Source organism: Taurulus bubalis, assembly GCF_910589615.1.
Source record: "Taurulus bubalis genome assembly, chromosome: 9".
NCBI lineage: Eukaryota > Metazoa > Chordata > Actinopteri > Perciformes > Cottidae > Taurulus > Taurulus bubalis.
The window spans coordinates 12113877-12128748 of record NC_136597.1 but is presented as its reverse complement, the minus strand read 5'-3'; the positions used below and the strand labels follow the sequence as shown (position 1 = coordinate 12128748).

Below are 14872 nucleotides of genomic sequence, written 5' to 3'. Positions count from 1 at the left end.
ATCAAGTTTTTAAACATGATGACAAGAGTGAGAAGTGGAGGCAATGTCCTTGTATATTCGTCAACGATTGTGTAATTTCTAACTATAAAAATACTTTTGTAAACAACAATAGAAATCCATTCACAAAGGCACAAGCCTATCGCAGCCTAATTAAGATGCAATGACCATCGTAAAGACTTTGAACACCCACAGTGACGTTTACAAGACCACATAAGAGAGGGCATCGTATAAGCCATATTTAGACAACCCAAATTTTTAATTGTTTTCTCTTGTTAATTGTAATTCATGTATATATCAAATGCTGTCGGAGCTGCCATATGGCCAAAGAGCAGTGTATTCTCTAAACAAGCTCATTTCCTTTTAAAGCACGCTAAAACTGATGACTTTGATGAAAGAGGCCCGTTCCTCATGAAAACATATTGTAAGAGTGGCAGTTGGGAGAAGTGGGATTTTGTTGCTAAGCTTTGAACTCCAAAAAACAAACAATACCATGGAATAGGAAGGAGAGAGGAGAAAAAAAACTGGGCTCAAGCACAAAGAGCAGGAAAGGCTTTAGCGCTTTTCTGCCTCTAATTCACTCCTCCCTCACTCACTCGTGTATTTCTCCCTCTGAGTGTCCTTTAGCACCACTGAAGAGGAAATGAGAAAAACACTTGGGCAAGATGTCAATTGCTTTCGCCTATATGTCAAGCTGTCATGCATGTGTGGCACGTATCATAGAGAGTGATTAGAAGTGTATGTGTGTACATAGACCGGGGCCTTGTAATAAATCTCTCTTCCACATCCACAAAATATCACTAACAATGATGCTGATGTGGAAATTCCTCTTCAGCAGTCGGTGTGAGTTGGAATTTGATTTAGATTTTAACTGGCAGGCTTAGTGTGCATTCAAAGTGCATGTCTAGTGGGGGAGATGAGACATCTGGGCATTATGTGGAAACAAAAGTCATAACCCCACGCAAAAGCAAGCGGATATATAAACATTATGGGACATCTGCTTTTGTTAAAATTCACTAATGACTTAAATGTTGTCAGGTATTACTTGGGTGCATTATGCTTCACTGGGATGACCATTTGCATAGGCAAACCGAAACATACAGGGCTGAAAAGTAACAAATGTTTATTGATTCTTAACAAACCTATTTGACAAATGAAAAATATAAGTTTGCTCTATAATACGGCTCTTCCTATTCTTTCTTTTAGAAGTAAACTAGCTTTGATTATACAAAATGTGAGCTTTACAATCAAACATTTGATCAATCATTGGTAAACGGGTTTAGCTCAAAATTTGAATAATTATTCTTCCACACTGATGGAGGATCAACCCTATATTTGTGAAGAAACACTTGGCAAGCTTTCAACATGGCAGAGAGCCTCATTAAAAGAACTGTAACTTTATAGAATAATGCATGGGGAGCAGTTTTTGTTACAGAACCAAATAATGTATGAGAAACCTTTCAGCACAATTGTAGTGTATCCATGCTAAATGATTTATCTTTAAGCATCCCTGTGTTTGTGATAGTTGATTACGGTTCTCAACAAAAAGCTTGTTCACACAAATTTGCATTAATTGCGAGCTTAATAAAAAGTCTTTGTGTCTGTAAAGTCCTGTAGAAATTGCACAGGGCAATTACTTTATCGCTCACACAGATAGAGTGGACTGTCATCAGCTAGCCTGAACTCGATCAAATTAAAAACCAGACTTAGATCACAATATTGGCATTCCCACACTAAAGTAGACAACATTATTTTTGTAAAGTTCAGTAAACCACTTCTTTCTCAAGCATGAATTTACTGTAACAGTTTTATTCTATCTGGAGACAAATTCCCCAGACCAACGCGTTTGACTTGAGAATGACTCAAGAAAAGGAGTGGCTGATTGTTTCTCTCTCGTTGTCACAAACACACACAGATACTTGCCTCACTGTCCTGTGTGATCTGCACCTCCTCTCCTTGTGGCACCTGGGCAATGTGCAGCTGACCCTGAGGAATCTGAGAGACAAGGATGAAGGAGGAAAGAGCTGAAACTGGATAAATTACACAAATAATTTTGCCAGGAAATTGTAATCCTCAATGTAATTTTCTACTGCAAATAAATCTATGAATGATTATCATACACTTACAAATTGTGGTTAAATGACAAGTCCACACATTTTCAAGTCTGTCTTTAAACAATAGTCAGGCCGCCCACATACAGATTAAAATGTATTTTATATTTTTTTAAGATTAAAATATACAGTCGTTGTTTTGTGCAAAAATGTATTCTTAATTTTTTAGTTTAGTCTGGATTTAGTTTAAGTGGATTAAACGTACATTCAAATCACAGGAAAGGAGCTTTGTATCACTGTCATTACAGCGGGTGTACCAATGACTCGATATGGAGGCTCACAGCAGAATGTTCATGTAGTATCATCAGATCATGTGTAATAATTACTATTATATCTTTTAGTTAGTAACACTGACTTTGCTACTCACACACGTGCACTTAATTCCCCACACAAAAAACACCCTGGCAAACATTGTCTCACAGCTTGAGTGTATCTGTCACCAGTTGTTTGAATACACAACATTAAACAAGACTGGTCCAAAATGCTCGCACTCAATAAATAACTGTAAACGCAATGATAAACCTTGGAGTAATACATGGCACTTAATCAATTTGATCAATTGCACAGACAGTGTAACTTAAAAACTCGGATATAATTAAGACCTTAAACAGGCAATAGAGTTTATTGAAGTGGTCCATCGCTTGTTGAAATTAGGTATTTGTGGGGATTTCAGAACACAAGAGGGACAAGATAGGAACGGTCAAGTCACTTCCTTCCTGTCAGCCCACATAAGCTGCTCTGTATTTCTGCAGAATGCTCCATGTGTCACTCTGGTGGGTGGAATGATCTTTCCCCCTGCACTATAAACCCTGCTCTATCGGACACCCATATGACAGCAGTGAGGCTCATACTCTTGCTGTTAGAGAATACGTTGTTGTGTGCTCGTCAATAAATAAAAATGTTTTTTTATGGATGGATTCAGAGAAAGATTGAAGGATGAAATGTCTGATACTCACCACCTGAACTTGTCCATCCTCCCCGATCCGGTGGAACTGGACTTGTTGATTGGCCAGTGTGTAGTGCAAGGTCTGCTGGGTGGCCGTCTCAATTTGGCCCGTTTCTTCTGACATGCCTCCCTCTGATTAGAAGGACAAACAGCTTGGTCAAATGTGCATTCATTTGAACAGTGGAAGTAGGTCATGATTACAATGCAAATGATTCATCAGAAATAGGGATGAAGTCTCTAAGACACAGACACACAAACCAACAAACACCCATACATCAGACAGGGGCCCTTAGCAACATCTTGTTAAAAAACTGGCTAATTCCCCAGCCATCTGCTGCATGATGCTGTGTTTATACTTTATCAAACGCCTAAATACACAACAAGGGCTCTCCAGCTAGCCATCCAAACACATTCATTGTCTCAGCCAAACACAAACGCCAGGCCTCAGTCTAAACACCCGCTATCACATCAGCAGTTTGAAACCCCTGCGTGGACCTGTCGCATCACCCAATGCAGCTCTAAAACACACGAGACACCTTTAAGCAATCAAAGACAGCAAAGTGCTCATTGACAATGGAGCTTGAATCAAATGCCAGAAACTAAACAAAACCGCACCTTCTCTGTAAGATGTCAAAATGTGCAGCAACAAAAAGAACATTTGGGAGAAGTGAGGACGGAAAGGATTTTAGGTCATTTCTGGGAAACAGACCTTGCAGCAATTAACAGCGCAGAGGAATGGCAGTCAGACTACTTTCTTGATCATGGAAAAAGGAATATAGCTTTAAACAATACAAAGATACAGCACATAGTGCATACAAATACACAATTCTGTTTTGTGTTGTGCTGCTTTGAAAAGTAAGGCTCTCTTTGGTTATTACTGCTATGCACTGTATTGTGTAAATAATCCTCAGGACTTCTGTTTGCCAGACGATGAAGGGAGAGCCAGGTGGCTTGTGAAAACTAAAGTTTTGGTCTGAGCTCCCCTTGCTGGTTCACCGATAAATAATAGTTTTCAAAGCAGAATAATTGAGTAATCAGAGTAAGGAAGGAATAACTGTTTGGTGTGTGTCTTTGCATGTTTGTCCATGCACCATCTGACCTAGTATTTGTTTTGTACGCTATGGGGTGTGTGTGGCCTGAAAAGGAAGGGCCTGACAACCCTGAGCACTCACAGGATATTTGGGTTTTCCCTGCAGTCTAGAGGTGAGAGGTGATGGCTCACAGGGAGGGAAGGACAGCAGGCATTGTGTGCAGATTACAACCATCTGCAGCAAAACGCACTGCATCTGCGTTTGGGTTAATGTCTTAAAATACCTTTAATATAGTTTACTGTGTTTGACTTTTTGTTGACTATTTACAAGTTTATAAGTTATAAAACAGGCACTGAGAGAACAAAGGAAATCTGTAATCCTTTGTCTTTTGGTGTAAAACAGCCAACGAGTGAAAAAAGGGTGCATGTAAATGTACCTCGGTAGTTCACTGGTCATGCCAACATTGATAGTACCAAATCTATTCAGACTAGTGTCAAACTAATAGAAAGCCTCTCGGTGGACAAACCAGGAACATTTGAAAGAAATCCATTGGTGGCTATACATAGTAAATAATATTAGAAAGCCATAGCTATCAAGATGATACAATTAAAGAGGCTGACTAAGCTTAGAACCTCCATCAAGTATTTATTTTAAAAATAGTTGAGCACCAGTTCAAATCCACAGATTAAAATTAAAAATTTACTCCATGAACACCAGCCCATACTAACAACCAGTGATGGTGTCACTGGCCCGTGACCAATAGAAACAGCAGCAGATGTCTCTTTTTTTGTCTGTAGTTGATTCTCACAACTGTGCAACTTGTTTGATTAGAAAACAGACCGCAACACGTAGCAACGTTATCAGCAGATAAAGACTTAAAGAGAGTAGAGCCAGGTATGTATTATTTTTCTCAGAACATAGAGATAAATGTCAATGTGCTCACTCCCAAAGCATTTCACAAGAAAGGTGGCAGAAGGTTCTAAATACTTTATTTTTCTAACATAACTAAAAAGATCCTCATGCTTTAAAAGCTGACTTCAAAAGGATTTTTGAATCTGGTCCAGTGTTTCAGTCATGTCTCTGATTCTGTTTCAAATAAATTTACTTCAAAAAGTAACACTTAAACATGTTTTTAAGCTGTAAACTAAATTGTTTGACTGTACTGTGATGAAACACATCAATGCTGGTGTAAATATTGTTATTTCTAATATATTAAATCAACTAATCTACTGTTTAAGAGCAGCCCTGATGTGGCAATGAAAATTCTGAGATATAGTTGATAGTTTGGGATTAATCTATGTCATGAAAATAAAAGAATGTTAACAACCTCTAATCAGACCCCCCTCCTAGTGGCCAGCGGCAGCGCGGGGTCTAAAGGTCCCTTCTCCGAGCGGCAAGTGGCAACATAGTCTCTGTGAATTAGGCTCCCAGCAGCAGGGAGTGTGGCAGTGGGTCTGCGAGCTAATTCTTGTCTCGTTTGGGGTCTAAGGAACAGTAAATTCATCAGAATCATTGCCCCATGCCATATCCCTATTTTCCATGTTATATTTGGCCATGCTGCGTCGGGGCTTTTGTCATACAAAGTGACCATGGTTTCAACTCTCAGCCCCCTGCCCATGTTTTAGCTTTTTTTTATTGAGCAGTGGGTGGCTCAGACCTGGGAGTGAAGTTACACTTTGATATTTTGTGATTTGCCGTACTTTCTTGCTTATGCTGATCTGTTCTCTGTTAAGTTTTTTCTAGACGTTTTTTTTCGAGACATGTTTGGATAAAGAGTGACACAGTAAATAACAAACTGTACATATTCTGGAAACTACCAGCAGAAAAGGAAGGTGGTCTTTGATTAGAGAACCACATCATTTTCTAAATGGATTGAACACTGTTTCTCTGACGGTGTCTCTCGTTCGAATTGGCTGTCACATAACATATAGGCAGTCTTTATACAACTTCTGAATCTAACAGCATATTTCGTAGTTTAAAGAAAATCAATTGTCCTTCGTATGCATGAAGGCCAAGTGGACAAATAATAAGGGTACGTGTGGTGTGAATATGAAGTTGCTATTATGTCTTTTTCTCAAGTTATTGTGTTTACATATAAACAACAACACACACACACACACACACACACACACACACACACGGACAACGAGACAACATCCTATATGATATGATCCATGGTCATGATGCCCAGAAAGTTATACAAATCCATCTTTACAGCCCCCGGATGATCATCTGTACTTTACCTCCGGATGTACCGCGAGGTGTGCGTTTGGAGAAGCTCTTGACAGCGAGACTTTGGCCACGCTGCTTGCGTCTCCAGGCAGTGCGACACTTTGAGTCAATGCTTTGCTTGATGCGGTACCAGTCTGACTCAGTGATACCAAATTTGTGGAACAAGTGGCCTGTTCGGACACAGAGAGGTCAAAAGTAATCACGTGCTGTGTGAATAATACAATACTGTTGGGTTGGTTGTGTATCATATCTCAAAATGTGTCTATGCCGAGGTTATGTTTTTTTTTTCTGTTGTTTCAATGTTTATTTTTGTCTCTAAAATTCTTACTAAATAGTCTCCTTTGAGCTTTAGTGAAGTGAAGTTAAACTCAAAACACCTTTAGAGCAGGGCAGTGCGATTTCAGGACAAGTACATCACATCTTTTAAAACAATAACAACACTTTATTAATTCAAAGCACCTCCTTATCATCAAACTCTTCCTTAATTTTTTTCAGATGGATGATTAACAACTGTTTATGAATCAATTATTGTTGCAGCTGGGCTGCTTATTAGGAACATCAACCACAGCACTCCTGCGGCACTATTGATCTGAACAAAAAAATCTTGTTTTACAATTAAATCAGTATTTTGAATCTTAGCATGAAGATGTGTATGCCGTAGGCTTGTAGGGACACTTAATCCTAAATTTTCAACAATGTCAGCATTCAGTCGTATAGTCTACATGCGACTAACATGAGCTGGCAATCAGTCTTTGCAAACACTTGATTGCCAGCTCTCACAGTAAAATAAAGCAACAGACGGCTGCAATATAATTGATATAGGCATGTGATTAAGCTGTCTGATTGGCTATAGGGCAAGGTGTTTGTGAGGGCCACTTTATGTGCAATCAATGTACAAATGTATGAAAACTGATGAAAATTCCCTGTTGCTTCTTTATATATTTTATCTTTTATCACTGTTGCTTCTTTATATATTTTATCTTTTATCTTGTGTGTTTGTATTTCAAGCGGTAAGGTGCTACTGATGACGACAAAAAAATTTCCCCTTGGGGATTAATAAAGTATATATTCATTCATTCATTCGAAAATACCTGTCAGGATTCTGTTTACTACTGCTCCACTTACTCTTTGAAAAGCCTAATGACTGTCCCCCATCCTTCCCTCCCTAGTAAAACTGGATGCAGCTGTATTTAGTGGCTGTCTATCTCTGTGTTATGATGTGTTTAAAGGGAGTGAGCCGCTTGACAGCTCATTTCTATATAAATTAAAAACGAAGCTACAGCCTGAGGAGAGAAAATGAGACAGACGGGGAGCTGAGGGGTATCTATGGATGAGGAGATGGCAGTGCACGGAAGCCCTTTCACACTTGATGGGTCCTGCACAGGCAGGCAGGGCACTTGTGCCTCCATTCCTTTTCACTTTTTAATGGAGGCAGAATGAGTCACCCAAAAGTCACTTGGCCCTGCTCCAGCCTCTGCATGTCTCATATGTGCCATGGGGGATATTTACTAAAGCCTCCTGAAGGGGGCAGAAGCTGCACTCTGAAGGAAAGGCTAAAGCTAACATATTCCCTCTTTGCACAGCAATGTGAACCATATACATATAGTATATTGCCACATGACTTTTATAAACTTCCATCTGTTTACCCTCATAGCCCTAACTCTGCTTCTTCAGGAATCAAAGAGTTGACTGAATTGAGGGTGACTCCAGTAGGAGCCTTCTACCAGACATGTGCTTGTCATTTACAGTCTGGTATGTTATACAATGTTTTGCATATTAATGCTAGTGTGAAATGAGGAATGCATGTTGTTGTAACCCGCATTGGGAATAGAGACTGCAGTCTATTTCTGGGTTAAATGCAGTGCCGCTTTGTAATGGGACGAAGATGAAATGTGGGAAGGTCTCAGAGAGTTTATGTGTTGCTGGAAAGGGGTAAGGATTAAAACCCTGGAGAGATGTATTAGCATAAATGAAACAATGCCGAATTGATGTCGTAATTACATTACATTAGATAAACAGTGGTTACTAGACACCACCTTAGAGGTTACAAGTGGGTCATTTGACCAATTAGATATAGTACATAATAATAAGTGCAGTAGATACTCCTTTTTGTAAACTGTGTTGTCATGGAATAATGTTAACCACCAGGTCCCCCTTGACGTTGTTAAAATGCACAAAGCGAAGCGGGTGGCATGAAATGTATACACTGTCAATACTAGATGATTGTGATGTCAACGTAAGGGGACTCACAGCGAATGCCATAGATCATGAGCGGGTCCAGCTGCTTCTTGCCGTGTTTTCCTTGCCCAGAGAGGTTCGACATGGCCTGGACCTCTCGATGGAACAGGTAATCTAACAGCGTCAGTGCCATTTTCTCCGCTGTGCGACAGTTTGTGGTGATATGGAGCATGTCAGCTGGAGAAACTGGGGAACGAACTCGCATCTCCGGGTTGTTCTCGTCTCCCAACCAGGTGCCCACTGGATAATCATCTAGAGAAAACAGGTAAAGGAACAGTTATTCAAACACTGTTACACAACTCTGGGGCAGTATGTACATTCTACCTAGTTTTCCTTCACAGGCTGACAAAAACTACACTGGTACAGATCCATTGATATACTTCATATAATACAATAGCACACCCATGTGGCAGTAAATGAGAAGTAGATGAATTGTGGGCAAAATTGTGTTATCGCAGATATTACAAAGCTGAATATGTGGCTTGGCTGCTTGCTCACAGCTTATGTTAGCTGTTAAATCCACCACACACACACAAACACACAAACAAACAAAGCATGAGACACTTTTCTGGACACCACATGGGTACCATCTAGCTAATGATGACTAACAGTTGTATCATGGTAACCCACAGCTGCAAATAAAAAAATAATAGTTTAATAGTTTGCGTTTGAAGATAACCAAAAACTTCTTAAATCCACTGATTAATCAGAGCATTTATCAACGCAGGCTGAGCCAGAAACACGAGGCATTAACATGACACGTCGGCAAAGTTTCTTTCAATATGGACACCATCTGAAAGAGCCACGTTGAATAAATCAAATCTGAACAAAACAATCAAAGCAATTATTGAGGGCAGCTGTGGCTCAGGAGGCCAAAGTGTCCTCGGGCCTGATGATCGGACCAGAAACTTCATGGAAGCTCCATGCCATCATGAGTGAATGAGGCAAATTGTGAAGCAAACTTCTGTAAACGCAGCAAAAGTTACATTTTGAAACCAGTAAGTGTTGTTTTCCTTGCTGCTGCTCAACCTATGATGGTACAATTAAATTGTAGTGCTGGTTTTACTTATATAAGATCCTCAGAGAAAATCAGTTAGGATATCCTAAAAAAACAATCTTGTCTCTAACATTGGCAATATAGGCGAGGCAAAGCAAGTATATTTCTAGAGCAAATTTTAGACACAAAGGCAATTCAAAGTGCTTAACACTACTGACAATATCAGGAATACAGTTAATGCTGTTAGAGCTGCTGGACTAGGGCCATAATTAATAATTAATGTCATTAATCCAGCATCTCAGAAAGCAATGGCAGTGCAGCAGATCTCTCGCCTTCCAGAAAAGAGCAGAGAGATTGTGACCTTCTTTCACAGAAGCAGAGCCTGTGTGTTGAAGACAAAACAGGGGTTGCTGCAGTAATTTTGTGAACCGCTACACCCCTAATTAGCAGGATCTAATATGTGATAATCGAGGCACACTTAAAGATCAATTATAAAACAAACAGTATAGAAAATATGCTAATTTCTATCTACCGACTACAAGGGAATAAAAGCAATAACATACATGGAAATGCCCTTTCTATGCTTTACAAATAGCCTCTCAATTACCCATTCACAAATACACTGATGGCTGCAATGCAAGGCTTTGGCCCATCAGGACTTGGGGCTTGTTGTTCAGTGTCCGCTTTATCTTCTGGACCACAGCCACCCCACCTATGTGTGTTTTTTGTGTCTAGATGAGCAGTGTTAGGTCATACCTTCTGAATTGAGTGTGATGAGTGTGACATTTTGGCCATTTTGTGCATTGCTGGAATGGCCACCATTCGAAACAGTGTCACTGGCCTCTGAGCCGCTGTCTTGTTCTTCCTGACTCTCCTCAGGGCCCGGCACCTTTACCAAGATTGTGTTCTGACGCTTCCTGGTCACCGTACTGAAAAGAAACACAAAATTGTAATCATTATATCTAACATCAAGACGGATACTGGCAGCAGCCACCTTGTATCAGGAATTCAGATTATTTTCAATGCTCAATTGCGTGGACTGAAAAACTGGGGGGCGATATTACGGTAAGGATAAATACAGGGTATTTAGAAATCCAAATGGTATGATCTTTAATACCGTCATAAATTCAGACGCTACACTTTCTATGATGCCTCATTGATTTGATGCATTGTAGTGCACAGCAAGCACCACCAGAGGTCAGTCTCTACTGCTCTACTGAAAAATATGGCAACTACAAGTGGAAGGGATAACTTCACAGAGCATGTTGGGGGTACTTTGGGTTTAGTCTTTTCCCAACTAGCTGGTAAAAATGTGAGTGTTTTTTGCCCTTTACAGCTATTGCAACTGCTGTTTGGTCAATTAAAAGACCAGGCTTAAATATAATCTCTATACATTTATTTTACAACCACTAGAACAAGAAAAAAAACTGTCACAAGGTAATTTTAATTTAGCTTGTCATATTCAGTGAGCTTTTGGCCATGTGATAAGCAGTGTAATTAAGAATAGCTATAAACAGCACTTTGTTTAATGACATCATAAGAAACATAGGTCATTTTTTTTATAAATGTCTAAACCATTGTCTCATGAAGTAGTCTTGTGTTCTAAAACAAATCCAAAAACAAATTGTTTAATTAAATTGAACAGGAGCGGTTTTAGAAATTACACAGAGGAACAAAAGATATCCTTTTGAAAAAACAAGAAACAGATTAAAGCTGATTCTGATTATACTGGGGACTCTCTTTGTACTGACAGCCATAAGCGAATAATAAGTAACTCTAGGATTACATTCAAAGGCTGTCACTTGTAATGTTTCTACATATTACTCTCAGGCTGAGCGAGTGTTTATCTGATCTCACCTGGCTGCCGTTGCCTTGATCAAGTTTTAACAAAAGAAATGTTTTTCTACCTAAAGAGAAATATGGATATTTCTGTAAAATATAGTGGAGAATGTGTGAGGTAAGGATGCACATATAGTCAATACAGCACACTAAACTTTTATCAACTCCACAACATACACTTTTCCCACGAGGCGTCAGTGGGCTGCATAGCATGGGTCCCTCATGACAGAGAGTAGGCTACAGGAGAAATTGACATTATCCCTTCACACAGGATTACTTTACTGAGGTAGTTACTGACATTAAAAGGTGCATTTAGACAGGGCTGCAAAAATCACGTAGGTCATCTATTTTGTAATCAAAACAGCAAATTTGGAAGAAAAGTGACATGTTTGCGCGTCTGTGTTTTCCAATATCAACCCAAACATTGGTTATGTGACGCTGTGTTGGGAAAGATTTTCACATTTCTGACCACTAGGCATATAGTGTGAATGTGAGCCACTCACTTGCTTAGCAGATTCTCCAGAGGGGTGTCTTCTTGGTGAGTTCCCTTCGGGTGTTCACTGCTCACTATGACATTTGTTTGTGGAACAACACTAAGCGAGAAGTTCAAAACACATTGGTTAACTGGCACATGTATGCACGCTTTGCAGTCTGTTTTTAGGTGATGTGGTTCTGCTGGCTCTTGTAAGCTTGTATCAGCTTTGTAAAATGACTAAAAACTGCATCTGACTATAGTGGGCAACACTAGTATCTTACCATCGCACTTTATTCCAAGTTTGAGTGGCCCCCTGAGGAGACCCTGCAACCATAGGGACCTGGATAGGACTCTTTGCACATGGCACCATGCTGTCTAGTTTGCGTCCAAGGGCTTTGCATGTAGCATCGAGAGAATATAATTTGGATTCGATTCCCTCCAGTCGCTGACTGATTGATGCGGTAAATGAGACCAACAGATTCTGGAAACAATAAGATTTTGAAAGTGTAATTTAAGCAACAAGTAATTTCTTTATATTTTGAATATATAAAAACATATGAGCTATTGACAGAGTCTATTATACTGAGCTGTTACCTTTATCAAAGATATGTCTTGGTTGTTGTTGTTGTTATTCTCCTGGCTGCTGCTTAATTTCCTTTTTTTCTTCTGAAGCCTTTCATCTTCTTCTTCATGATTGTCCAGGATGTCTGGCATGAATTACAAATAAAGACACCCTCAAACCAACACAACAGCTTTCTATATAGATTTCACTATGGGATGCCCAGATTGAAATTCTGCTCCCGCTCCAATCTAAGCCATATTAATGAGTATCTGATGATACCAAATCTCCACTACATATAGTGTTTATCAAGCAAATTGTATACAGTTGTACAAAACATACGTAGTGTAAAGTAAACTGACACTAAAACTTCAGGTGGGTGAGAATTATTCAAATTGTTACTGATTGAATGTCCATGTTTGATTGTGCCGCACTTGCCTCATACAGACCTGACAATATCTTGTCAAAAAAGGGAGAGAATAAAAACTACATATTGATAAGAATATACATAAAATAATACGTTTTTACATTGTGTCACAAGAATCTTACCTGTCCGGTCATCCGGGTTAAAGTCCTCCACTGTTATTTGCACAATGTCATCCAACTCTTGTTCAGACATTGTTCACGACTGAAATAAGATAGGAGGAAAACTTGGAGAATTAAACAAGAAAGCAAAACATTTATTAACTGACAATCTATGATAAGGCGGAATATATTTCCTTTATGTTGCTGCCTCTGCATTAATGGGAAATATGCACTTTAAATTGCACTAGCTCTAATATATTGTTCACGAATTACTTTTTAAAAACATATTTATCAATTATTTCCTTACGCTGATCATTTGCTTTCCCATACGTACCATCTATTTCTGCCATCTCTAGACATGTTATATGTAATGTCAAATATTGTTATGCCATTCCAAGTCATTTCTAAATTGAGTTTAATATGAATTTTTAGATTTATTTGTGAGAAAAAAGATGACCAATGCATGCTTCAACATCAACCCTACAGAACAATAATACACCGACTAAAAACTTGACCTAAAACTTTATGAAGCACGTGTAAGGATACATTTAAACTTAATCAATCACTTAAACTCTTGATTCAATGAGGAACTACTTTATTGTAAAAGTGTACAGCATGCATGTGGCTTGTCTGCCACAGGAAGCATGGGAGAAAACCAGAGACAGACAGGAGTGACAGTTATGTTGTGTGTGTGTGTGAGAGGGAAAGCGAGGGTGACATTAGCCAGGTATCCTCAGACATTACATGCACGTCTTCTCCTGGGTTGATTCATCTTGACATGTCTGCACGCATTTCATTCATATATGAATACATGTAGACTGTCGCGATGATATTAACGATCATGTAACCTAATCGTGCATGAGAATAACTGTCTTGAACCCCTCGCATGTAAATAACAGCCAGCATTAGCTTCGTGAGAGCTAGTCGTTCAGGGGGTCGGAGGACGTTAAGTTACAGCTGTTTTCGTAAAGCCCTGCTTCTCGAAATAGCCCACTGACGTCTCGCCATTAAAATATAAAGTACACCAGCAAAGTATTGCTGGCCCCACTGAGTTAACAACGTTAACATTGCTAGCGCCACTTTTAACGTTAGCTAGCTAACTTAACAGCTAACTGGGCGGGGGTTTATTGACAGTTTAATTAAGTTAGCTATGGATAAAACAAACCGATGCAATCCAGTGTCAAACGTGACGTGTTAGCTGGCTACGCATCTAACATACTATAATTCAAGTGTGTGTATCCTAGGGTAAGTTGTTACTGCATTGCCCGCTAGATAGCAGATACACATAGCTCACGAGCTAATGCTAGCCAAGTTAGCACAACTCCAAACTCGGATTTGCGTGCTAACGTTAAAACCTAAGCGGAAGAACTGATATGGTGTCTAAGCTAGCGGGGTGGCTAGCATGCTACTGGGGCCTAAAGGCCGCTGAAATGTAAAGCAATAATCCTAAACTGTTCTAAAAAATAACAATTAAATATTATGTTGAATCCGCTTCTTTCCCCGGCTGCTGGGCGCACGACACATGTACCGTGTAAGATTGGGTTATATTACCGTGTGAATGATGAATTCTCGTGTTGTTTGTAGAGATTCCGATAACGACGTCGTTCCTCGCGAGAGATGAGCCCTTGCCTTCGTTTGTTGTTCCTCACATGTACGGCTCCTCACTCATTCAGGGGGAGCCCAGAGAGCAGCCGGTCGCTGTAAACCACAGCAGAAACCACATGCTAACTCATCTGAGGATTTAACATCAACAACTATTTGACTTATCCGTTCATTCAGTTCAGTGGCATTGGGATGGTTTATGCTGTTGTGCTAGTTAATTGTTTTTAAACGGTTTTGACTGAAACCATCGTACACACTTTCTGAAAAGAGGCAGTTTTATAATGTTGTGTGACTTTAGTTTAATATACTGGGGCCCTTGA

The 14872-nt window shown here is 39.6% G+C and overlaps 1 protein-coding gene across 1 annotated transcript in view; it reads right to left on the bottom strand.

Annotated features, from left to right (window-relative positions):
* The window catches only part of banp (BTG3 associated nuclear protein), a 34515-nt gene extending 21225 nt beyond the window's left edge, over window positions 1-13290 (bottom strand). Inside the window, exons 1-9 of the mRNA XM_079223282.1 lie at window positions 12975-13290; window positions 12461-12573; window positions 12148-12347; window positions 11895-11984; window positions 10309-10481; window positions 8568-8807; window positions 6329-6487; window positions 3065-3186; window positions 1921-1992 (exon numbers count right to left, since the gene is read on the bottom strand). Of these exons, the coding sequence (XP_079079408.1) occupies window positions 1921-1992; window positions 3065-3186; window positions 6329-6487; window positions 8568-8807; window positions 10309-10481; window positions 11895-11984; window positions 12148-12347; window positions 12461-12573; window positions 12975-13044 (1239 nt within the window). The 5' untranslated portion in view covers window positions 13045-13290. The remainder of the gene's footprint in view (window positions 1-1920; window positions 1993-3064; window positions 3187-6328; window positions 6488-8567; window positions 8808-10308; window positions 10482-11894; window positions 11985-12147; window positions 12348-12460; window positions 12574-12974) is intronic.
* Window positions 13291-14872: the final 1582 nt, after the last annotated feature.